Source organism: Narcine bancroftii, chromosome 1 (assembly GCF_036971445.1).
Source record: "Narcine bancroftii isolate sNarBan1 chromosome 1, sNarBan1.hap1, whole genome shotgun sequence".
In the NCBI taxonomy this organism is placed as follows: Eukaryota; Metazoa; Chordata; class Chondrichthyes; order Torpediniformes; family Narcinidae; genus Narcine; species Narcine bancroftii.
In genome coordinates this window covers 384,900,083-384,926,900 of record NC_091469.1, presented here as the reverse complement: position 1 = coordinate 384,926,900, position 26,818 = coordinate 384,900,083, and the positions used below count along the sequence as shown (strand labels likewise).

The 26,818-nt window shown below is 40.3% G+C and overlaps 1 protein-coding gene and 1 long non-coding RNA gene across 5 annotated transcripts in view; one reads left to right on the top strand and one right to left on the bottom strand.

The window, feature by feature from the left end:
* Positions 1-26,090, bottom strand: sec61b (SEC61 translocon subunit beta). The gene is made up of 5 exons (XM_069913561.1): positions 25,147-26,090; positions 24,641-24,784; positions 23,229-23,332; positions 14,515-14,616; positions 1-375 (listed from the first exon to the last, which is right to left on the bottom strand). The coding sequence occupies exons 1-5, from the start codon at positions 25,564-25,566 to the stop codon at positions 288-290; spliced, it is 858 nt and encodes a 285-aa protein (XP_069769662.1). The 5' UTR covers positions 25,567-26,090; the 3' UTR covers positions 1-287.
* Positions 24,404-26,818, top strand: part of LOC138751371 (uncharacterized) — a 34,777-nt gene continuing 32,362 nt past the window's right edge. For all 4 annotated transcript variants that reach the window (XR_011349871.1, XR_011349875.1, XR_011349870.1 and 1 more), the window contains exon 1: positions 24,404-25,029. This is a non-coding gene — a long non-coding RNA (uncharacterized lncRNA). The remainder of the gene's footprint in view (positions 25,030-26,818) is intronic.

The window sequence follows — 26,818 nt, the reverse complement described above, 5'->3', positions numbered from 1 at the left end:
TAACTAATACGTTTTTAATAGAGTATTAATGAACTGTTTTACAACAATGCAAAACAAGTTCAGAAAGAAACTTTCAACAAAGATTTTGGAAGTCCAATTTAATACAGCACTTTCTCCTTAGGAAAAAGACTGAGTCCACACCCAGTCTTTTGAGAATCTTCATTTTAATTTACAAAGTAGAATGCAAGATGGAATACATCAGAAATCAGTTCTCATAAAAATATGTTTTTGGTCCAGGATGAATGAAAACATTAGGTCGAACCTAACGAAAATTGTTGAAGACTGGTCTAGGAGCGAGTGTACTTGCCCCAGATGTGCAGCATAAATACTGAAGCGATGAATAGTAGGCTCATGACAAGCACAGGAACAGGCCCACTGAGAAGAGAGAGGAAAAAAAAATCAATAGCAGCACACTTAACAGCACAACACTGCTTGCTTTTGCTTCCAATGGCAAAATAATAGTAATTCAAAGGACAAAAGAGACATCTAGTGGTAGATCAATACAATGTACTACATTACAATGTCACTGCTCAAACGAGAGAATGCATTGCTCTGAACATTATTAATTGTGGGCATTTCTCACTCTTGATAAACAAATTAAATATGAACTTAAAATCATGAATATGAGCTTAAAAAAATGTTTGCACAGGTATGACTGGAACAAAATTTTGGATTCATAAACTAAATCTCCTCACAGTTTGACGTTCATTTATTCCTTCAGTGAAGTTAAGGTGAAGCAATAGTATCTATATTTTAAGGCAGTCTTTAACAGCCACAGGAGCTTATCTTTTTATCCTAACCAAGTTTTGATCCAACCCTTCGAGCGTGCAGGCCAAAAAGGCATAGGTTTAATTACAATTCAATATTGAAGGATAGTTTAGTTATCACAATATTGTATATTCTGCACAAGCAGGAAATCTTGACCACAGTCTAACCACACACAAAGCTGTTCCTGCCCAATTCTTGATAGCTTACAACAACATTAAATTTAAATATTCAGATCCAGACCTAAAGCCCCACTTGCTCTTGTCGCTCACTTGTTCAGAAACAGAACAATTTTGGTCATCTAGGAGATAAATCTGAAGTCCATTATTGTTTATAAAGTTGAAATACCAAAGACAATAAATTAATTTTAAGTCATACCAACTTTAGTTTTAGAACTCAAAAGGCTGGCATCAAGCTATATCTCCTTTTTATTATTGTTCATATTCTCTGATCTTGCCTAGTAAGGAATTTAGGTTATAATATTAACAGATTTTTTTTCCAAGCAAATCTTAAAATAGATAAAAACAAAATAGGACAATTTCTATCTCAAAAATTAAATGCCAAGTTATCCAGCACAAAAGGCAGAAATTCAATCCTTCTTGCCTGTGTCAACTGTCAAATTCCATACTCTTTTTCTTCATTACATTGTAGCGTTCTCCCCTTCAAAATATCTAATCTCATTGTTTTCCAATCTAATTAAGACTAATAATGCAGAATGTAGAATAAGGGATAGGTCTGGGCCTCGGGAAAAGGGCAATTTTGTAGAAATGAGAAAGGATCTAGAATGCATGGATTGAGATGCTGTTTTCGGGCAAAGATGTGTGAGGTAAGTGGGGGATCTTCAAACGTGAATTTTTGAGAGTACAGAGTTTGTATGGATTCCTGTCAGGATTAAAGGTAAGGATAGCTGGCATAGGGAACCTTGGTTTTCAGGGATATTGGGGATCTGTTTCGGAAGAAGAGAGGGGTATAACAGGTATAAGCAACATGGAGCAAATGAAGTACTTAAGGAGTATAAAAAATGCAAGAAAACCCTCAAGAAAAAAAAATCAAGGCTTTGGCAGACAATGTGAAGGAAAATCCTAAGGGTATCTACAGATATATTAAGAGAAAAAGGATAATAAAAGGTCAAAATTGGTTCCCTTGATGATCAGAGTGGATGGAGCCAAAACTGATGGGTTAAAGTCTTAAAAAATTTTTTTCAGTATTCTTTCAGGAAATGGGAAGGAAGGAAGACAAGCAGTGAAGTCATGGAACCTATAAAGATTAAAGAGGAGGAAGTACTTGCTGTCTTAAAGCAAATAAGGGTGGATATATCTCCAGGGCCTGACAAACTATTCCCTTGGACCTTGAGGGAGGCTAGTGCAGAAATATTTAAAATGTCCTAACTCACAGGTGAGGTGCTGGAGGATTGGAGGGAACCTCACGTAGTTCTGTTCTTTAAAAAAAGCTCCAAAAGTAAGCCAAGAATTATAGACCAGTGAGCCTGACCTCAGTAGTAGGTAAATTATTAGAAGGTGTTCTAAGAGGTCAAATATATAATTATTTGGATAGCCAGAAACTGATTAGGGATAGTCAATATGGCTTTGTGCGTAATAGGCCACTTTTAACCAAATCTTTTAGATTTTTTCAAGGAGGTTACCAGGAAAGTTGACAAAGGAAAGGCTGAGCATGTTGTCTATATATAAGGCCTTTGACAAGGTTCCACACGGGTGGTTAGTCAGGAAGGTTCAGATGCTAGGTATTCATGGCGAAGTAGTGAACTGGATTCAACAGTAGCTGGACGGGAGAAGCCAGAGAGTGGTGGTGGATGATTGTTTCTCAGACTGGAGGCCTGTGACTAGTGGTGTTCCTCAGGAATCGGTGCTGGAGCCATTGTTGCTTATCATTTATAGCAATAATCTGGAGTGGTGAATGTGGGCTCAATTTTAATATTTAAGAAGAATTTGGACAGGTACATGGATTGGAGAGATATGGAGGGCTATGGACTGGGTGCAGGTCAGTGGGACTAGGCAAATAAAAATAGTTCGGCATGGACTAGGACTGTGGTTTAGCAAGAAAAATCATGAATGAGTAAGTTGTCAGAATTTGGACAGTTCAGAGACCTTGGCAGGTGGTAGAAATGGAGAAATAGACCCTGGTAAGAAATTTTAATTGATATTGCTGTGCAAAGAGTCAATGAAGTTCAGCAAACACAGAATAACTGTACAGGTTAGCAGACAAGCAGAACTAGATGTGTTGCAGTAATGAGTTTAAATACTGCAGGTGGCAAAAAAAAGGGAGGATGGCAAGCTCCTATTAAGTTGTCATGTCTACATATTTTCAGCAGTTATCACCCGAGTTACTTTGCTGTAATGTTCTATGGTTCTATGAGGGGAGATTTAAGAGGTTTCTAAAATTATGAGGGGTATAGACAGAGTAAATGTAGGTAGGCTTTTTCCACTGAGGTTAGGTGAGATACAAACCACAGGATATAGGTTAAGGGTGAAAGGGGAAATGTTTGGGGGAACAACTTCACACAGAGAGTGATGGGAATATGGAACGAGCTGCCAGCTGAAGTGGTGAATGTAGGCTCAACACTTAAGAAAGATTTAGACAAGGTATAGGGATGGGAGAGATGTGGACTGAATGTAGGTCAGTGGGACTAGGCAAAGTAACAGTTTAGCAAAGGCTAGAAGGGTCAAAGGGCCTGTTTTCTGTGCTGTAATGTTCCATGGTTCTAAATTGGACTCAGCATCAAATGCTATATTCTGAGAACAAAGTATTATTGATTGAGGCAAAAATAATTCAAAGGAGATATTGTAAAAGCGTGACAGCCACCAGAATTATGAATATGTAAGATGAAAAGGCTACATTAAACTGTAAATTCTGAGCAGAAACTATTTAAGATAGAAATTGAGTTTTCTTCTTACTTTCAAAAATTGCTTTGTGTTTTTTTTTAAGATGTGGTTGGAGATTAAATATGTTATGAATCTTAAAATGAAAGGAATCAGTCTTGAACAGGGAAGTTGCTTTTTGATCTTGAACTCATCTGTTTCATTGAAGTTATTAGTTGAAGTATGCACTTTGACATAAAGCTCCTGTTTCATTTCCCATGTGTACAATGAACACAAGGTATTGAAAGCCTCTGATCAATGAGTGCATATTCTTAGAAACACCGTCAAAGCTGATAAACTCATTGAACATTGACATACAAATCCAAGGTACTATGACCTTCCAAAAAAAAGTAACATCACACAAGAAACAAAATATTACCCTAAAATGCAAATAGATACCATTTACTCAAACCATTACAAAACTGAAATGACTTAAGGACCAACAAAAAGAGTAATTATGCACCCATTAAAAGAGTAAATGGTTACAATAATTCCAACAAGAAACTATAATCAAAAGACTAAAGTAACATGAATTGGACCATGCATCTAATTTTTCACTTAAGACAGGCATTTTGTTCATTTCACAAATACAATATTTAATGTTGCAGGCCTTCACGAAAGTAAGATGTTGGGGCTGTGTAGAAAAGATCTTTGATATACACTTACTAAAGATGTCTGATGACAAAGACAGGGACACTACTGAAGCCTGGTCATCAGATTACTGGTAACAACTCCTTTTCAGAAAGCTTTAACAGATGCCAATTACACACATACTGGATACATTTAATGCAAGATTAAGCATAGAAGGGAAAATGTACCTCAAAAATATACTTTCTTCATCTTTGCTTGTAACTCAGGTGATAACTGCTGAAAATATGTAGACATGACAACTTAATAGGAGCTTGCCATCCTCCCCTTTTTTGCCATCTGCAGCATTTAAACTCATTACTACAACACATCTAGTTCTGCTTGTCTGCTAACCTGTACAGTTATTCTGTGTTTGTGTTTGTATTCATTGACTCTTTGCACAGCAATATCAATTAAAATTTCTTACCAGTGTTTATTTCTCCATTTCTACCACCTGCCAAGGTCTCTGAACTGTCCAAATTCCGACAACTTACTCATTCATGATTTTTCTTGCTAAACCACAGACACCCATGCCTCTAGCTGCTGAGACCCAAACTCCTCATCTCTCCATTTTTCTCCTCATCTAAGTTGTTCCTGAAGATCTACCACTTTAACCAAATCCTGGATTACCTGCACTTGTTATGACCATCAAATTAATTGTTACAATGTACATGCGAAGAACTTTTGAACACTATTATTAACTTAAAAGTAACTCTTGGAAATAGAGACATTGGTGAGATTTAATCAAGAATACTGTATGTGCATTGCACGCAATACAGATTGATCCTCTTTAATCCTGTGACGTTGGAACCTGGCCATTGCCAGATGACAGAAAATGCCAGAAAACAGAAATTGACCCTTATGGGAACCCCTATGTAAATATATCAAAAGTGGAACAAAGCTTAAAACAGGAAATAATACTGTGAGGCAGCACAGATAGTGCAACACCTTTACAATGCCAGCAATTGGGACCAGAGTTTGAGTCCCACACAAATACTGTAAAGAGTTTGTACTAATGGGGGGCAGATTCAAATGTACCAGACCATTGGAGTTGCCAGACCACAGAGCATCAGATAAGTGAGATACAACCTGTACTAGGAAACAAATAAAGTCAAGGAAAGTTGTTCCATTTGTAATGTTTGCACTCCATAAGCATGTTACTCCAAAATTGTAACACACCCACAAATAGTCAGTATTGATGTCATTCAAATTCATTTCCTTCTCTTCCAGATTATAAAACATTACATTTCAAATTCAATAATGGACCTTTAGTTCTGACAGGCTTTCTTTAGAGAAAATTATTTGAGTGAAATCTCTCTTCTTTTAAATTAGACATTTAGAAAAGCCATATTTGGTGCATCTTAGCTCCATCTCTGATACTTCACTGAGATGGCTTCTACAAAACAGAGTCCAGAATGTTAATGGAGACCTGTAAATAAATATATTTAAAATACTCCCACCACCAATCATAATTGTCAAAATATAATGAAAAGTGTATTCAGGTCTTAAGTTTTCAGTAGAGGTGGCTTTTTTATTTGCTCTGTGAACGACACAATAAATCTTCCCCAATTAGAATGGCCAGACAGGTGTCATCTTCCTTGATTGTCACAGAGTCTGAACTATTTCGCCCAACACACTGAAGAAATGGCCTGGTGTGACTTTATCAGTTCACACCTTATCTCACTGTAACAAGCAGGAGATTGACATCTCATAAAAAAAAGACAACCAAATAAAAGGTCATTAAATGTAGGAGTTTTCGACAGTTGTGAATTTTTTTTGTATATCAAAAAGATTATGCCAAATATCACATAAAACAACATCCAATTTTTATTTCTTTGGAACACTCATGGCTGCACTTAGCAGGTTACTGCCCCAATCATAACCCACTACGTGGATATGAAGTGCAAAATAATAATGCTATTTATTTGTAATTATGCTGCAATTTAGTTGTCAAGCTAAAAAGTAGTATGCTTATGCAACTCTTTTGTATACTTTTCATCCTGCTAAGTTGATTACTTAATTATATATTTTTTAATTAACATAATACATCTATTAAGTATGTGGTATGGTACTTTCTAAAATGAATTGCGCTTCTCATTTGGGTCAATTTTTTGTTAAAGACAAAGGGCTACAAGCTCTTAAAGAACTAAACATTCAACATTAGTAAAACGTGAAAGTCTGCAGACACAGTATTGATTATTGCTGAATGTTTAAACACAATGTTAGAGAACGTAAGCAGGCATATACCTTGATAAAGGGCTCAAGCCTGAAACGTTGGTGATGTATCTTTGCTCTATGAAGTAGACTGTTTGACCTGCTGAGTTTCTCCAGCATTGTGTTTAAACATTCAACAATAATCAATACAGTGTGCACAAAATAACTGTTCTGCATAACTTCATTCATTAATTCTCATTGCAGTTTTCCATGTTCCTGTAAGAAATGCAATGCTTACTCTTCTCACATTCAAGGACTTAAACAGTCCTTTCAATGAGAAAGCAATTCACTTGCACATTCACCAATATTGTGCATTAATTTGTTATCCTTAATGCAATCTCCTCCAAGTTGGAGAGAAGAAATGCAGATTCGGTGACCAATTTGCAAAACACCAAGAATGATCTTGAGTTTACAATTACTTCAACTCCCCATCCCACTCTGACCTATATCATTCTTTTCAAACACAAATTCAGCTTGATGGTGTCCTGATGCAAATTATCCACCTGTAAAATTATTTTTCCCCCCTCTGCAAAGATAATACCTGGTCTGTTGGCAATTTCCAGAATTCTATTTTTTATTCGTTTTCAGCAATTGTGTTCTGCATCTCAAGAGTTCTAATATGCTATTCACTCTCTCTCACTCACTCACTTACTTTTCCAGGTCAGTTGTAGGGCCAACAGCCTACAACATTAATTTTGTTTATTTCCATGCATGCTACCTGATCGGCAGCATATTCTGAAATTCTTCTGTTTTTTACTTCTGATTTCCAGAATATACATTTTTTTTGCCCTTTTCAACAGCACGTTCTTCTTTCCGGTTTATGAACACTGTACATACAACTGAATATTTGGGAGTCCAATGGGATGGGCGAGGAAAGATTTGCTGGGAGCTATGAACATCTGCTGGGTGGGAAAGGGACTTCACTACTGCCCATCTCCCCACCCCTTAAACTGCAACAATTAAGAGCACAGAGCACTCACTCACTCACTACTAGGGTAGCGAGGACAACAGGGTTCACTCTTCCTGCATCTGCTTACTCTCCCATACACTGTTTTTATTAATTTCCTACTTACAAACAGTTCTCTGGAAGAAAACCTGGCTTGTTATACTGCATTTGGTTATCTATCCGATCTTACAACATATTTAAAAACAGTTCTGTCAATTAATCTCCCATTACATCCAATACCATTTTAAATCAAGACAAAATCGTCAATAACAAGATAGCATATTTCAGCAAAAGGGACACAAGACAATAAAACTCTCAATTAAAAATGTTAGACATGAAACAGCTGTTTCCAAGTTGTTAAAGGACTGATCACAATTGAAATTAATAAAAATAGAGCACAAGCGGCAGTCTACAGCTGAAAATTCATCTTTGCACTTCTCATAATTGATAATTTAGTGAGTTTTTACAATGTTTCTAATCATTAGGCAAAATAGTTAAATACCGTAAGGCTATGACCAGGTACTCTCGGTTTTACTAAGTACAAGCTCATTTGACAAGTTAACTCTTTCACTGAGAAATGACCCTGATGAATCTCCTTTGAACTGCCTCCTATAATATATTCTTTTGTTTAGGTACATTAGAACTAAAACTAGACACCATATACTAGGTTTGGCCTCACCATGTCTGACTGTGATAATGACTCCCCAGAATCTTAAATTCCAAAACTCCTTCACAATAAAGACTAACCATTTGCTTTCTTAACTATTTGTTAGACCTGCTAACTAACTTTGTTGTGAACGTCTAGATCCCTCTGAGCTTTCTCTTTTAGGTAAGAATCCAACTTTTGATTCCCTTTACCATAGTGTGACCTCAATTACTCATCAACTTTCATTTGCTAGGTTCTCACTTAATCATTCGATCTATCAATTACCTGTTGCAGAATTTCAATGTCCTTAGCACAACATGCCTTCCATCAATTTTTAATAACAGCAGCAATCTTTGAAATCTTACATTGTTGTTCACTCTTTTGGTTCATCAATACAAATAGAGGACAATTGAGAGCCAAAAACCAATCCTTGAGGAACTCCACAGTTACAATCCTCTCGCTTGAAAAGGACCTATTTATTTCAAATGTGCTTTCTACATGAGTTAGCTTTCAATCCCCCAGTAACAAACTTCTTCCAATACAATGGGCTTTCAATTTATACACCCGTCTCTTAATTTTTTTTAAAAATCATGTTGATTAGATTTGATTAGTTTGACTTTCCTAAATAATTAGTTATTAATGACTAACAAGTACCCAGCGATTGATGTTCCCTGCCAAAAAGCAGAATGTGAGAACTCAGTGAATCATTCAGCAACTGTGGAGGCAAAAGGTGCAACTGAACACTTTATGTCAAGGTGCTTCATAAGAGCTACTTTATTGTTCTCAGCTTCTGACTGTCATGATAATGAATATGTATGAGATGTACCGGAAGTCACGTGGTATGAGAGGGAGATAAGAACACAAGCAGGAGAACAAAAGAAACCGGAGAATAAAACGACACAGAGAAGTTTACCTGATAAACTTGTGTTTAATGTTTTATTAACTTCACATTTCGGGCCACAAATGTGACATTGGCGACGAGGATGAAGTATTTCCTCATGGCTGGTGCAGACAGTGACTTTCTAACACATAGTGGAATTGCTCATTTTGACCCGACTGGTGATGCAAGCACTGTAAGTGTGAAGTGGAAGGCATGGCTGGAAGAATTTGAATCCTACGCCGACAGTCGTGGCCTATTTCTAGATACCGGTACAGTTGAACAAAAAGCGCAGAGGAGGGCGTTACTTCTTTTCACTGCTGGACCTGCAGTTCAGGAAACATTTAAGACACTTTTGAAAACTGGAAGAAAAGATGAGTACCGGAAAGCGGTAGATGCATTAAATGCACACTATGCAGTGACACCGAATGCAACATTTCAACGCCATTTGTTTCGGAAAACGAGACAAGAAGATGGCCAGACAATTGCTCAGTACGTGACGAGACTACGCCAGCTAGCTGTTGGATGCAATTACATGCCAGCTGATTTGGACAACCAATTACTGGATCAAGTCGTACAGCACTGTAGATCAGATAAACTCAGAAGACGTCTACTGGAAAGAGGGAGTGAGTTGGAACTCACCGATGCTTTAACCATTGCTGCTGCATTAGAGGCTGTTGAAGGGCAATTTCACACCATGACCCTGAAAGACAACTCAAGCCAGCAAATTAAGAGGCTCTCACATCGCCATAATCAGCCAAGATATACGTCGACACAGGACGTGGAGTGTTATCGATGTGGAAACCGAGGTCACTTTGGAAAAGACCCATATTGCCCGGCCAAAGGCAAAGTTTGCAGAAAGTGTGGAGGTAAGGACCACTTTGCAAAGAAGTGCAAAAGCAAGTCCAATGCAGACCAGAAGAGGAAGAGTACAACTTGCAAAGGAAAAGCCTGGGGGAAAGGAAAGTATCCTGGAAAGAAAGATACCATTCGCCAGACAGACGGTGACGATGATGATACCCAGGAGGGACAAAGTTGTTACCAATTTACGTTGAATGAAGTACATCATGAGAAGGTCCCAGTGATCATTGGTGGAGTGACAGTGCAGGTCATTGTAGACTCAGGCAGTGACAGTAATGTGATTGATCGACATTTATGGGAGAAGTTGAAAAGGAAAAAGATCATCTGTACCTCAAAGAAGTGTTCCAAGAAACTGTATCCATACACAGCAACAAAGCCATTGCAGACCATTGGATGTTTAAACTGCACCTGTTGAAGCTGGAGATAAGTACACCGAAGCAGAGTTTATGGTCATAGAAGAGAGGGTAGAAGCACAGCGCAAGACCTGGCAATACTTCATATTGGAGCTTGTGTCAATTAAATTCAGTCATACGAGGATATGAAGCAAGAATTCCCCGCAGTCTTCCAAGGAGTAGGAAAGCTGAAAGGTCGACAATTGAAGCTAGCGGTAGATGAAACGGTCAAACCCAAGGCGCAACCAGTGTGCAGAACTCCGTTTGGACTTCGTGGGAAAGTCGAAGCCAAAATTATCAGATCGTTATCAGATGTGGAAAGAAGATACTCTCAGACAGAGAAAGAAGCACTCGGACTTGTATGGGCCTGTGAGAGGTTCCATGCATATTTATACGGCATTGAATTTGAACTCATCACAGATCATAAGCCATTAGAGGTGATCTATGCACCTAGATCCAAACCATGTGCCAGAATAGAGAGATGGGTACTCAGACTACAACCCTACAAATATAAAATAATCCACATTGCAGGGAAAGCAAACATTGCTGATCCGCTGTCCAGATTGGTGAAGGATGGAGGTCCACAATCCAAGTCAGAATTGGGAACAGAAACAGAGAGCTTTGTATGCTTCGTAGCTATTCAGGCGACACCGAAAGCTGTGACTACGAAGGAAGTCGAGAGAGAATCCGAACGTGATCCAGAACTCATGGAAGTAAGAGAATGCATACAGAGTGGACAATGGGACAAGTGTACTCACAAGGCTTACATTCCCATTAGAGACGAACTTTGTTGCATCGGACAATGTGTATTAAGAGGTTGCAGATTGGTGATTCCGCAAAGATTGAGACTGAAGATCGTATCCTTAGTGCATGAAGGACACCTAGGTATTGTTGGTACCAAGAAAAACCTCAGGACCAAGGTATGGTGGCCAAGTTGTGATAAAGACGCAGAGAAATTTGTTAAAACTTGTCACGGATGTCAAATCACAAGTAGGAGTAATCTGCCAGAACCGATCCGGAGTACGCAACTTCCGACAGGACCATGGATCGACGTAGCTGTTGATTTTCTTGGACCTTTACCGACGGGTGAATCAATTATGGTAGTGATAGATTACTACAGCAGATTCTATGAGTACGTGGTGTTGAAGTCCACAACCACTGAAAAAACAATACAAGCATTAGCAGAGATATTCGCAAGATATGGATTACCTGTTACATTATACTCTGACAATTCATTTCAGAGACATTTACGGAATACATGAGGACCACAGGTATCCACCATCATAAAGTAACTCTGAAATGGCCGCAATCCAACGGAGAAGTAGAGAGACAAAATCAGTCCATTGAAAAACGATTGAGGATTGCACACGCAGAAGGACAAAATTGGCGAGAAGCATTGCTATCTTATGTGGCTGTCTATCGAGCAACGCCTCATCCAACCACTGGAAAAAGTCCTGCAGAAGCATTTTTTGGGAGAAAAATCCGCACAAAAATGCCAGAAATAAAGGAAATCCGAGACGACCAGGAGATGAGGGACCACGATGCTGAAAAGAAAGGTGCAGCAAAGCTGTACACAGATTCGAAACGTGAGTACTCAGACATCATGCCAGGAGATAATGTTCTAGTGAGGCATGAAACTGGTGGTAAGCTAGACACACCTTATTACCATCAACCCTATACTGTCGTATCCAGAAGTGGCAGTATGGTGACAGTCAAGTCTCCGACTGGAGTCCTGTATAAGAGAAATGTATCAAGTGTAAAAAGGTACCAGTCCAGAGATACATTGAGTGAAGAGGTTGAAAGGCCAATACGAGATGCTGAAACTGAGAGACCTGATGATGTTCCAGAGGCAGTTACCAGCACTCCTGATGAAGTGACTAGAGCGCCAGAAACACCCGAAGCCGTGGCGAGCAGTATTTCCGACGCCCAGAGTGAACAACCGAGAAGCGACGACAATATCGCAGGCAGGCCGAAACGAAACCGGAAAGCGCCCAAACGATACGAAGACTTTGTGCCATAGTTTTAATAAGAACTTTGGGACAGTGTTTAATCTTATATCATAAAGTGCATGTATGAATGCTGTAGGAAGTAAATTTTATGTAGTTGAGTTATAGTATTACCATTAGTTATGATGTTTGTATGTTTCCGAGGGATATTGGTAAGTGAAGGTAAAGTTTATTTCTGATTAAAGGAGGGATGTCATGATAATGAATATGTATGAGATGTACCGGAAGTCACGTGGTATGAGAGAGAGATAAGAACACAAGCAGGAGAAAAAAGGAAACCGGAGAATAAAAAGCCACAGAGAAGTTTACCTGATAAACTTGTGTTTAATGTTTTATTAACTTCACATTTCGGGCCACAAATGTGACACTGACCTTCTCCATTTTTGAACAATAATGTCACATTGATTGTTTTCCAATCGTCTGGTACCTTGCTGGTGTTTAATGAGTTTTGAAAATTTTCAACAATTACTCTTTTTTTCTTTGGCTTGGCTTCACGGACGAAGATTTATGGAGGGGGTAAAAGTCCACGTCAGCTGCAGGCTCGTTTGTGGCTGACAAGTCCGATGCGGGACAGGCAGACACGGTTGCAGTGGCTGCAGGGGAAAATTGGTTGGTTGGGGTTGGGTGTTGGGTTTTTCCTCCTTTAAAAATTTAATTTTCTCCATTGTTAAGAACTTTACAGTTTCTTGCTACTGGATCTCAAAAATTGCCATCCTCTAGCCTACCACTAATCCTTGTCACTTTGTATGGCGCACTAATGTTATTGTGAAGAAAGAATGTCACCAACTCTACTTTCTCAGGAGTCTGCAGAGATTTGGAATGACAATGAAAATCTTCACAAACTTCCAGTTTTGTAGAGTTGAGAAAGAAATGAAGGGCTTTGAGGTATCTAGTGATTGGATGTCCATGGTAAAGATGAGGCAGTCGAGATCAGGGAACTAGAAGTTGTTGAAGTGATAGAGGGCATGAGAATTATCATGGATTATCACAGTGGGCAGAGACTGGACAAGAGAAGAGAAAACAAAGTCGAGGTAAGCGTATACCAGTTCGATGGGTTTGCAGGGACAATTGAGATTGTGGATCTTGGGTTGGAGGTAGAAATGAGCAGTGCGAGTTAGGAAACAGAGGTTGGAGACCATGCGAGAGAGATGTCCAGAAGTGATGAGTTCAAAGATGGTGCATGTGACTGTGGTTTGATGAGTTTAGGTAAGGTTCTGTTGGAGGTGTTCAAAACACTTCATCACTATGGATGTGAGTATCACTGATCAGTAGGTTATCACACTCTTCTTGGGCATTGGTACAATTGAGGCCAGTTTGAAAAAAGGTTGGTACCATGCCCTTTTGGAGTTAGTTCTTAGACATTCATTTATACTGAACATTTAACAGTACAAGACCATCTCGCAGCTCTTGCTAGAAACATGCAAGAGCACACCAGTAGTGTAACAGCCTACAAATTTTTATTAAATCCAAAATATTTCTACATTTCTTTACATTTGTGTAGAATCTTACTACAATCTGCTCTAAAACAGCATATGTGCACACCTACTGACCAGCCTTCCATAAAGTATTACATTTCATCATCGTTTTCACATCTCTACAGTCAATAAAGAACTTCTATTGGTCCCTTTCAATTACAAACATTAAAAATATTACATCAGATAAACCTTCCAAATGAAACATTTCAAACAATTTCCCATGTAACCATAACTAAGTCACTCTCATAGTATTGAGAAAAATGGGGCAAGTACAGAAGCATCAAGAATTAGAGTTTTCCTTACATCTAGTCAATTTGACCAACAGTCTACTCTTCCAATTAAAAACCATTTTTCAAATTGATACTAATAAAGCACACACATTTCCACTTCACATCGTTTTCACTTCGATCAAATGAATTTTTTTCATCAACCTATTTTTTAAAAAGTAGAAAATGAAGATCTTATCTGAAAAAAAATGGAGTGCAATACAAATGTAGGGCATTGTATTATTGAAATGTTGTGTTAAATGTATAGTTAAACAAGCCCTGGAATCTAAATTAGCATGAATGAAAAATACCCCAATTAACCTGGATGTCTTTGGTATTAAATAGGTAGATAAATCTACCCCATCCACAGCATTAGGTTTAATGATTCGAAACAAGTATATTCTTATGTCATCAGCAATTAAAAAACTAAAATGAAATGTGTAAAATCAAGTGGATTTTATAGTAAATAGAATATTAATTAACACAGCTAATTTTAGAAGAACAGAATCTCAACTCAAAGAATAGCGACTACATTATAACTTAGAGTTCGTGAAATGTCTTACACTTTGAGCCCAGGAGAATCCTCTGTATAGAACCGCCACATTCCCCCGGTACCTGTCGAAGTAGTTCGACCAGCACGGCTCACTGCACTATTGGTAGCTTTCCTGGGGAAGAAAAGGGGTGGGAGAAAGAGAGAGAAAAAGAGGAAAGAGACATTAGCTCCACACCACATTGTTATTTCTTAATTAGCACTGCAATAAGGGACAGGTTTAAAGGTTGTTATACCCAAAGGATGGAAGTGGGGACGAGCTCCCACTGCTACAAAATCCTCTTCATGGTGTGCATCTCAAACAGCCAAGTCCAACTCCTGGCCTTCAAGTTGACATAGTTCTTATGACCAGCGGAGCTGTTCTCACGGACAGGAAAAGGGACAAAGGTGGGCTACTGGTGCCTTGAAACCAGTTGCTCTGGGCAGATGGGGCTCGTTTACCAGATGGTAACTCATCTAGGAGAGGGAAAAGTCCAATTTCAAACCTCCACTGCCTTGTGGCTATACCCGTTCAAGGGAAAGACTTTGGGAATAAACCCCCAAGGAAAAATCCAGAGTCGGAGTCCTGAAGGCAGCTAATTGCTGTACTCAGCGCTGGCAATGGCAACTCCTGTGATGCTGCTGGCTCCAAACCGTATCGATTTTTGTTGTTCCTGTCATTAGCTTGGGGGGGTGGGGGGGAGGAGTCCATTGCATGGGCAACAGACGGATCTCTAGATCAACTGCCCTGGCTTGCGCACTGGAGAATCTACCAGAGGCACAGTACCCATGGTTGACTGTGACAGGAGGCGACACACAAGGGACAGGAGTGAAATCACATTATTCCCCTTTTAACCAACTAAAATAATTTCTGACAATGCCCATTTTCATAACGCATAATTCCTTTTCTAAAGACATTTTTAATTCCAAACAAAAGGCAAAGTCAAAAACATAAAACAAAAATAAATTATGCATGGAATATTGCTACATGCCCTAAAAGGTGCAGGTTGGTTCTGGGTACAAATAAAGCTGTACTTAATCACTTGTTAATTGACCTGCTGGACACATCTGCCAGCTGTGCCATTAGTAACACATAATCACACTCTAATTGGACCATTAACTCATTTTCATTTGATCACTTTGTTCTTGCCAAACCTTCCTGCCATCCCTATGCAACTTAAAATCATCTTCTCTTTCATATAAATTTTTATTTTCCAGTTCCAACAGTCTTTCACCTGAAATATTAACTGTTTCCCTTCCCACAAATGCTCCTTGACCTCTTTCATGCTTCCACTATGTTTTGATTTCTGATTTCTCGCATCTGCCATTTTTAAACATTTTAACTCAAAACATCTTTTGTTGCCTTATTTAAAACCTATTCCTTTTGCTTGAGAATGAGGAGTGAGCATAAACTTTAAAATTAGAGCCATACCTCTGAAAAAGATAGCAAAATATTACATTACTGGAAATCACAGTACAGTGACTATCTATATGGGCAAGTATATTGAGGATGTCATGATAATCAAATGCTATACAGCCAGAGCAAATCAAAACTATGGTGAAACACAGAGGCTCATGCATTACTTAGAGCTCGTGATGCTGCTTTCAGGTTCGAGAGACAAGGTGCCATTGTTAAATGTTAGTAAAGTAATTAAGTATAGTTTGATGTACTCCCGTTGTCTCCTGTGTGTTCAATAAAGTTACCTGTAATTGTAACATCTGTGTCCAGGCTCAACTCTCTGTGAACCTACCTAACCTGATAATGTTCCAAAAACAACAACCATCAAGAACAGCAAAGGCTAAAGTGGCTCGGACTCAACAGCAAATTTTGTACAAAGTAGATAACTGTAATTTGTGATTGATTACTAGAAATTGTTTGAGTTTGTAACTCTATGAATAAAATATAAAAAATACAGCAAGGGCTGAACTCATCCGTGCAATCAGGACGGCAAACCATGGGTACTCCAAAAGAATGCACAGACACCAGCAACACAAGACGCATGTGGCAGGATATTCAAACCATAGCTGACAAAGTCAACCTCGCAGGTCAGCATCAATGACGCCTCCCTAGCTGACAGGATGAATACCTTCTCTGCATGGTTTGATGAGGAAAAAAAACAATGTGACAAAGAAAGCCTTGACTCAACCTGACGAATAGAGACCCTGATGAACAAACTATCACCCGGGGTGAACCCACACAAGCCAGCAGGTCCAGATAAAGTAACTGGTTGGATACTAAAGGTCTGTGTGTCTCAATTGAATGGAGGTCATAACAGACATCTATAGCATCTCACTTCATTATCCAGGTGGCCAAGAAAGCGACACTAACTGGGCTAATTGACTACTGCTGTTTATAATAATGAAAGCACACCTTCCAGGAATGGTGAGCCCCCTTCCAAGGGATTGCATGTGTGGTTGATGGTGAAAATCATGTAAGGGGGCAATTTTTTGCCATATGTCAATAGTGGTTTTTAGTTGTGTTTTGTGTCTTGTAATATAGATGTAGATGCAATTTTTTTTTAAAAAACACACCTTCCAACAACATTAGACCCATTCCAGTTTGCCAGGCTGTTGTTCATCAACTTCAGCTTGGCGTTCAACACAATCATACCCCTCTCTGCAAATGGAATGGATTATGGACTTTTTGACGGAAAGACCACGGTCTCTCTGGGTTGGAAGTAAAACCTCAAGCCCCACCAAGCTAATCACTGGCACATGACTACACTGCTAGATTCAGTTCTTACAGAATCATCAAATTAGCAGATGATACAATAGTAGTTGGGCCTTATCAGCAAAAATGATGAGTCTCGTAACTGAGAGGAGGTTGAAAGGCTCGTAAAATTATGAGAACAACAACCTGAGGCTTGATGGGGACAAGATAAAGGAGATGATTGTGAACTTCAGGAACATGAAGGTCAATCATTCTTCACTACACATCAACAGTTCCAGAGGAGAGAGTGGACAGCATGAAGTTCCTAGGAGTGCACATAAGAGATGACCTATCCTGGACTTACAACACCTTCTCATTAGTCAGGAAGGTGGAGCAGCAGCACCTACAATTCCTAAGGCCTTCCAGCCTAATATGCCATGACCCACTTAGTGGCAATGACTGAGCAATATTTTCAAACCAAAGGGAGCTCTGTAAGAAACACATCTTTTATCTAATTTAAAAATATTTTATTTAACATTTTTAAAGACCCACATGAAAACACGTTGTGGCCCACTGGTCAAGAACCATGCTTATGGAGGCATGCCAGGCTAGCAAACAGCTTGTTTCCACAGGCTGAGATTGATGAATAGTATGCTGTAACTGAGTAAATCACAAATATTTATATATATTTTGATTATTTATCCGACCATTATGTACTGTGTCTTTCTGTGCGTGTATCATGATCCAGAGAGACACTTTCATCAGATTGTACACGTACAATCAGATTATAATTAATTTGAACATGGGTATAAATAATTATTTTATCTTTATTCACGAGAAAATACATCACAGTAAATCGCCAGATTAAATAAGGGTCACATTATCTCTTTCTGCTATTTAGCTAACAAATTAACAGGATCAATATCATTATTGCAAGATGAAGCACCATCTCTGAAACACGCAAGGTATAATGAGAGTTAACCCTCAGGGGTCATTCTGTTTTCCAAGTCACATTCTGTCAGAATTTACTGCCATTCGGCAAGCAAAGACCTACATTTATATATAATTTTTTTTAACAACAGCAAAATATCCTACTGTCATGGCAACCTACATGTGCACAAGAAGAACTGATGTAGGAATAAACATGTCAGCAGAGTGTGAAGTTCCCTATATTGTGACAAGTATTAGCATTCTAGCTCCACAAGTTCTATAGAATGATTCTGGCACACAACTGATATAGACTGACATGGAACTCAGCTTTAATAAATAATGCAAGATGGCAACACAACCATTACCAATTTCCATTAATTTTGCAGTTTAAAACAAATGCAGAATGTAGACCTAATTATTAGCCTTAAGACATTTACAAAGATATATTTGTCCTTGAGGGACAACCCATTAGAATATTAAACACTACACGATGGGACACGATGTTGTGCCGACCAATAGAAACCTATACAACTAATTAAAACTTCCTTACACTGATAAACCTACTGTACGCCCATAACCCTCTATTTTTCTTGTATCCATGTGCCCAAGAGTCTTTTAAATGTCCTTACTGTACTAGCCTCCACCACCAATGCTTTACAAGTGCCTACTACCATGTGCAAAAGGAAATACCGCTGATATTTCCCCTAAAATTTCCTTTCCTTGAACGGATGTCCTCTGGTTCTTGCTACTCTCACCCCAGGTAATAGATGCTCGCTGTCCACCCAATCTATACCTCATAATCTTGTAGACCTCTATTAAGTCATCTCTCATTCTTCTTTGCCCCAAAGAGAAAAGTCCTAGCTCTGTTAACCTTACCCCATAATACATGTTCTTCAATCCAGACATCATCCTAGTAATTTCCTCTGCACCCTCTCCATAGCATCCACATCCTTTCTGTAATGTGGCAACCAGAACTGAATGCAATATTTCAAATGTAGTCTAACCAGAGTGCTGCAGATTTGAACTTTCACTCTATTAATCTCCAATTTGAAGGCCAGATATTTCACTTTTAGGACCTAGTGAAGTGCTGCTGAGGGGATAATGGCCACATAAAAAGGCAATATGATATCAAATCATTAACATCACCTTCAAGAATCCTTTGGTCAACTCAGAAAAAGGATATTCTCAAGATTAATTTCCCTGACCTGGCACAAACCTGATCCTTTCTTCCTTTATGCTTCTCAGACCTGGACAAATCATTGCTAGAAAGATAATATCAATGTTTCTTCTTCAAATCCACTGGAATGCTAAGTTAACCAAAATCCATGTCCTCATCCAGGTTAACATATTGCGTATCAAAACCCTAAGTTCATTCAAATCAGCTACAATGGGCAGGAAACATTGGTCACATGCCCAATATTCTGAACCTCATCAAAGGGAAAAGATTACCGAATGGTAATAATTTAAAGATCAGCTGAAAAGCTCTTTGAAGACTTATAATATCCTTGCTGACGCAAAAAAAAAACTGCTGGAGAAACGATGGGTCAAGCAGGACGCTGCAGTCCTGATGCAGGGTCACAACCCAAAAGGTTAGTCATTCCTTTGCTGCCAAAGATGCTGCTTTATCTACTGAGCTCCTCCAGCAGTTTTTTTATTTGCTCCAGATTCCATCATCTGTTGTTTCCTATGCCGCCATCTTCAATGACTCCTTAGAATCTGGCACGTGGAGCAGAAAAGCATTAATGATGGTTTCAACAATTAAACTGCTCATCCATTAAGCATAGAACATTATAGCACAATACAGGTCTTTTGACCCACAATATTATGCCAAGCTATATAAACCTATTCAACAATCTAAACCTTCCAATCTTACATCCATATACTTTTCCAAGAGTCTTTTAAATGTCCCAATTGCACCAGCCTCCACCACCACCCCTGGCAATGCATTCCAGACACCCACGACACTGTGCAAAAAAAATTTACCCCTGACACCTCCTCAAACTTTCCTTCCCTCACCTTGTACAGATGTCCTCTGGTATTTGCTTCTGTCACCTTATAGATTTCTATTAAGTCATTTGCATCTCCTGTCCCATCTGGGGGCAAGAGTCTGCCTCTCCAGCACTGGCTTCATTGGCCATCTCACAAGAATAGAGTTGGAGTAGGTCATCCTTAAGAAAAGCTTAAAAAGGCCCAACAAAAAAGATTAGTGGGGAAGGGTTAAGCCAAAGATAATTCCTGAAAGAGACATGGACACACAATTAAAAAGTCCCTTCATATTTCTTCAACATAACTGTAACTTCCCACACTGGGAATTTGGAAGATATTTCAACCAATTTAAGTGAAACTTTTCAGAATTGCACTGTTCATTACACTTGAACAAAAATTGCAAGTATAAAAGAAAGCCTATGGCTCTTCCCATTACTAAGCAAACCAGCAGAATTTGACACACCCTCATTGCAAGATGGCACAACAAATGCTGTGATTAACTTGCCAGAAATGATTAAGCAGCAACACCCCACATTACAGGACCATATGAAATGTGAAGGGCATTTCAATAATCCAGACATTTAAAAAAAAACTTATTTGGATAAACTTATACCAGTTCTACCATATTTGGAATTGAAGAGACTTCAAAATTACACATTTTGAGTGCTATTCAATGACTGTCAAAGCAATATTAACAATAATAAAAACAAAAAAATCTCAATCTCTAAAATATTAATCACGCTTCAAAAGTCTGAGTTAACTAGTCACTTAACGGCTGCAAATGAATTCACACATGCAGTAAACTACTTCCTATAAAATGGTTGTAGCAGCTAATCAAAACAACGATATGGACCCAAGAGAAAGATTTTAATGCCATTTTACAAAATGTTATTACTAATAGCTCCTAATATGCAAAAAGTGAATTTAAAATTTGACTATTCAAGCATTCAATGAAGAAACATTGATGTATCTATTCCAATGAACATCTTTCTGTTTCACAAAACTATGTTCCACAATTGACAGTTCTCAAAAGTAAATAAAAACCACATACTACCACTCAGTCTTCTGACAAAGAATTTAACTGCTTAATACACAGACTAACAACCAGCAATGCATTTCATTTCAGCCACTTAACTCTTCAGAGAAGATCAAGTCTCTCAATTCAATTCTACAAAAGGGACACCAGTTTGTCCAATCCAACATTTCAAAGGATCCAAATAGAATGACTAATAGTCCAAAACCTGGAATATACTTCATTCATACTTTAAAAACTTCAATGTGCCAGGCAATTTTCAAACAAGAATAGAAAAGGTTAACCCAGTTATTTGATCCAATACACTTCCTCAAGTGCCAGAAAATCTCTGTCACTAGCCTAAACATTTAAATGCAAGCCTAGGTAACAGTGTGGCACTATCATAATAAAACTTCATCTTCCTAAACTAGATAGTCACTTGCACAAATCTTCCTAGTCGCACAACAGCAGTCATAAACAAAAGCCTAGATTTTTTCTTTCTTTGTGATTCAAGGGCAAAAATACTTTCCTGACAACTGAAATCACTTGTAGCTCAAGACTTAAACTAAAGATCTCGTGCTAAATGGAAGAAGGAAACCCAACACTCATTTATTCAGTTCTCACATTTCATTATGGCATTGTAGAATGCTTCACTAAAAAGTTAGCAATTTTTCATTTCATTAACCCGTTGTGACAAAATAGTAATTGCTCTTTATTTTAAGCTAGGGGTCTCCAAAGTGGTCAATATTGACTCTCAGGGCTCGATGGTACCATCCGGGGGGGTCAAAAGGGGGTTGATAACACCACAAGGGGTCAATTTAAAATAGCGCCTCCAAACCACCCTCCCTACCTGCCCGTCCAGCATCTAGCATGGGTGCGGGGCGGGGGCATGGTGGGAGGCTTACCTGCCATGAACCTTCGTGCACAGCCATCATGCTTCCCCCCTCATCGCGCTTGCACCAGCCAGCCGCACATGGCCTGCGGACCCTGTATTTAACAGGTAAGTGCCCTTTCTGTCCTCCATTTAGAGTGTAGGGCCTGCACCCCCAAATAGAGGGCAAATTAACATCTGGCTCAAGGTAGCACCAAGCACCAAACAGAGGACAGAGGTTTCAAAAGCTGCATTGTCCGGTTTAAAACTGGATGCTTGGTCACTCTATCCAGCGCGCCCCACCAACCCATCCCGTCCAGCACCGGGATTCCATGCCTGGGGGTTGATGAGGGACTATGTAGTCCCTGAAGAGGTTGATGGTCTAAAAAGTTTGGGGACCCTGTTTTAGGCAGTTCCTTGGATTGAGGATAAGCGACTTACAACCAGATTTTGTGGGCTCTGAAATGGCTAATTAAATTAATGTGGGAACTGCAGATTCTTGTGGAAATGGTCATTTATGGGCTGAAGAAGTAAGTGGTGTATTGTTTGTTGCCTGCTCCTTAATGGAGGGCCTCGAGGTTGTCCATGCCATTCTAACTGCTGTTCCTCCACTTTGAGCAGTCATCATAGAAACAGACTCCTTTAGCCCTTCTAGTCTGTGCTGAACCATTTTTTTTGCCTTGTCCCACTGACGTGCTCCCAGTCCATAGCCCTCCGTACCCCTCCCATCCATGTATCTGTCCAAATTCTTCTTAAATGTTAAAATTGAGCCTGCATTCACCACTTTACCCTTTTGTAAAAAGCCTATCTACATTTACTCTGTCTATCCCTCTCATAATTTTAAACACCTCTATCAAACCTCCCCTCATTCTTCTATGCTCCAGGGAATAAAGTCCTAATCTCTGTTTAACCTTTCCCTGTAACATGGGCTAGTGGTTCCCAGGAGTCAGTGGGAATTTTGCAATTCCTCCGAGGCTTTGAATATCTCCCTCAATATTTTTCTCTGCCCATCTGGTAATCTCTTTCCATGATAATGATGAGTATAGTTTCTGTTTCACGACTCTCCACAATCATCAATATTAATCCTGCTAATTTCCCAAATATGCAAGTTATTCTGTATGAAGCACAACACATCTTTCTAAGAGTTTAAAAGCCATTTGAACCTTAGATTGTTCTGAGAACCAATCTATTTTTAAATTCTGAGAATTAAATCACATTTCCATCTCACAAAGTACCAGGCAGGGTATTACTGAAAACAAATACCAATTACCATAATAATGCCAGTTTCCAAATATTTACCTCTGCCTCACTGTGGATCCACCACCAGCAGCCCGTGGAGCCATGACTTTACCGGGTGATCGGCTGGAGGCACCAACATTTGTTGCACTTGCAGCAGGTCCAGGCTGAAAGAGTCAAAACAAGATATTAACATAAATGGAATAAAATCTTCTTGCATAAGTAAAAATAGATGAAGATACAAACTATAACCTCTTATTGTATTGGGAGTTGAATTTTAATATTGACTCAGTAAAATCACATGTTGGAGGATCTCAGCCAGTCTCACAGCATCCATAGGAGGTAAAGATGTATTACCAACATTTCAGGCCTGAGCCCTTCTTCAAGGTACAAGCAAAAATCAGGCAGGCATCAATACTGACCTTGCCATATTTTAAAACAGGAGTTGTGATTAAAGGTTACAAACCTGGAAAAAATTAAGTAATCTAAGTAAACTGATCCATTCCAATCTGAAAATGAATCACTATGGTTTGTAGGATCAGCACTTCCAATCCCACTGAGCCAGTTAAAAGTGGAGCAACAAATCGGTGTTGCAAGGATCACTTTTTAGGTCTATCCAATGGAAGTTGGCTTTGAGCTAAACACATGAGCACATCCACCAGATGCCACTATCCCTCATAATCACTATATAGTAAATAGTCAGGTTTTATTTTGACAAAATATTACACTGCAGGGGCTCTATTAATTAAATAATATTAAATAAATCCTCATTAGTTTTTGAATATAGATTAAACTGTCAAAATGGAAAAGATTCACACCGAACAGATTACTTCAGTAGCCATTGTTGTCAGCTAACGAGTTTACACTGATTATAAAATGAACAAGTGGCAAAATATCTCATTCAAAAGACGGCATGTCTTGAATGCTACAATGGTCGTCAATCAAGGTTATATTCCCAAAAGCTCGATGGAGTCAAACCCTCAACTCAAAAAGATGAATCAAAAAACATAACTGCGAACGCTATGCGCTGAATTGTGCTTCTCTGGATGAATGCACGAGTCGGTAAAGAGGATACATATATATTAACACTCAAATAACAAGTCGTCTTCATTGCACGAGTTATAACAACCAAATGATTTTCACTGCAGATACACATGCAGAAGGAAAGTCATCCAGCTGTTGACTATTGCTGACGTGGCTTTACTGTATGTCTCCTTTCCCCCCCCCCCAACCCCACCAACATAAGTCCGCCAAGTAGGTCCGTTTAAACAAACGGCCGGGGAAGACAGGAAGGTCATTTCCTCATAGAAGAAACACAGAGGTTGATTCAATTAGGCCCTGAAATCTTCAGTGGCGGCCGAGATCTACAGGCCCGATCCCAGTTGCCAGGTTTCCCCTCCCGGCCCTTCCCGAGAATCCCAACGTGACGAGGGGACACATCCCTGGAGATTGTCGCCATGAGGGACGCCACGAACCATGGTGGTGGTGGTGATGCCGCCGCCGCCGTCTCCCCCAAGGCCGAGTAACCGTGGGTACAGATCCGCTGCAGCCGGGGAAAGTGGCCACGACTCGCAAATCAGGACCCCCACCCGAGCCTGGCAGCCGTCACGTCGCCTGATCTACACACCAGAAAATAAAAAGAGGCATTTAAACACCGAGGGAAAAAAAATCACACCACATAATTTTTTTTTAATCGCTCGCCCACATTTTCCTTGAGTTGTCATTTTGTTCTACAGAGTTAGTAGTAGTTTTGGCTCAGGCACAGCTGAGCGCAACGTGGCCGGTTGAGGTCCGCCTGCGGGCCCAGCCCAGCCGCCAGGAGAGAGAGAGAGAGAGAGAGTGACCCGGACGAGGGCCGGCGATGGTGAGCGTGGTATTCCTACACCCGGACCTGGGGATCGGTGGTGCCGAACGGTTGGTGCTCGACGCGGCGTTGGCGCTGCGCCGCCGCGGTTGCCGGGTGCAGATCTGGACAGCTCACCACGATCCGGCGCACTGTTTCGCCGAGAGCCTGGAGCCCGACCTGCGGGTGCAGTGTGCGGGGGGCTGGCTGCCCCGCAGTGTGCTGGGCCGCGGGCACGCCGTCTTCGCTGTCCTGCGCATGTTGTGTGTCGCCTTCTATCTGATCTTCCTGAGCGGAGAGGAGTTCGACGTGATCTGCTGCGATCAGGTCTCGGCCTGCATCCCCCTCCTCAAACTGTGCAGGCGCCCGAAGCGGGTTCTCTTCTACTGCCACTTCCCCGACCTTCTGCTGTCTCAGAGACGGACGCCCATCCAAAGGTTGTACCGTCTGCCCCTCGACTGGCTGGAGGAGGTCACCACCGGCCTGGCTGACCTGGTGGTTGTCAACAGCAGATTCACGGCCGGGGTGTTCAGACGCACCTTCAGCTCGCTCCGCCATCTGGAGCCCGACGTGCTCTATCCATCTCTCAACTTCGCCGCCTTGGACAAGGAGCCGGCTGCCGCCGGCATCGAGCTGCCGCCCGAGAAGGAGCTCGTTTTCCTCTCGATCAATCGGTTCGAGCGGAAGAAGAACTTGGGTCTGGCCCTGGAGGCCTTGCACTCTCTCCGCGCCAGGTTGGACTGGGCTGACTGGCAGAAGGTGCACCTCGTCCTGGCCGGAGGCTACGATCAAAGGCTGGAGGAAAACGTGCAATATTACCGGGATCTGCAAGAGCTGGCTGGCCGGCTGCAGCTGGGCAGCAGTGTGACTTTCGTCAGGTCCTTTTCCGACGATCAAAAGGTTTGGCTTCTCCGTCGCAGCTGCTGCGTGTTGTACACTCCAAGCAACGAGCACTTCGGCATCGTGCCTTTGGAAGCCATGTATGCCCGGCGCCCGGTTATCGCCGCCAACTCAGGAGGGCCGCTCGAGTCAGTCCAAGATCGGGTTACTGGATTCTTGTGTCCACCCTCGCCCAGCTGCTTCGTCGCAGCCATGGAGAAGATTGTCAGGACTCCTGAATTACGGGCAAAAATGGGAGAGGCTGGAAGAACTCGAGTACTACAAACATTTTCTAAAGATGCTTTTGAAGAGCAATTATACCGCTACATATGCCAGTTAGCACATTAAAACCAACCAGAGTGTGAAATGGTACTTGCAGTGTGAATGCATTTGGACAAGGTGAAATCAGTCATACTGGCAGAAAACATTTTTTTCTATTGCTGCCACACGCAAATGACAGTATGTAGCAGGAGAGTTTGGGACCTTTGTTAGTGGAGAAGGAAGAGAGCAGATGAAACTTGGGATCAGACGTAAAAGAGAGCAGATGAAACTTGGGATCAGACGTAGAAGAGAGCAGATGAAACTTAGGATCAGACGTAGAAGAGAGCAGATGAAACTTAGGATCAGACGTAGAAGAGAGCAGATGAAACTTAGGATCAGACGTAGAAGAGAGCAGATGAAACTTGGGAACAGATGTAGAAGAGAGCAGATGAAACTTGGGATCAGACGTGGAAGAGAGCAGATGAAACTTGGGAACGGACATAGAAGAGCAGGGCAAAGGAATATGACCCCTTTTGGAGGTATGAGGATGAGATATATCCATTTGGCAGAAATGGTGGAAATTTATTTGTGAAAAATGAAAAATTCTTCATGTAAGCTTTTAAATATTTCAATAAAAATGATTAACATTTTGTGAGATAAATCAAACATT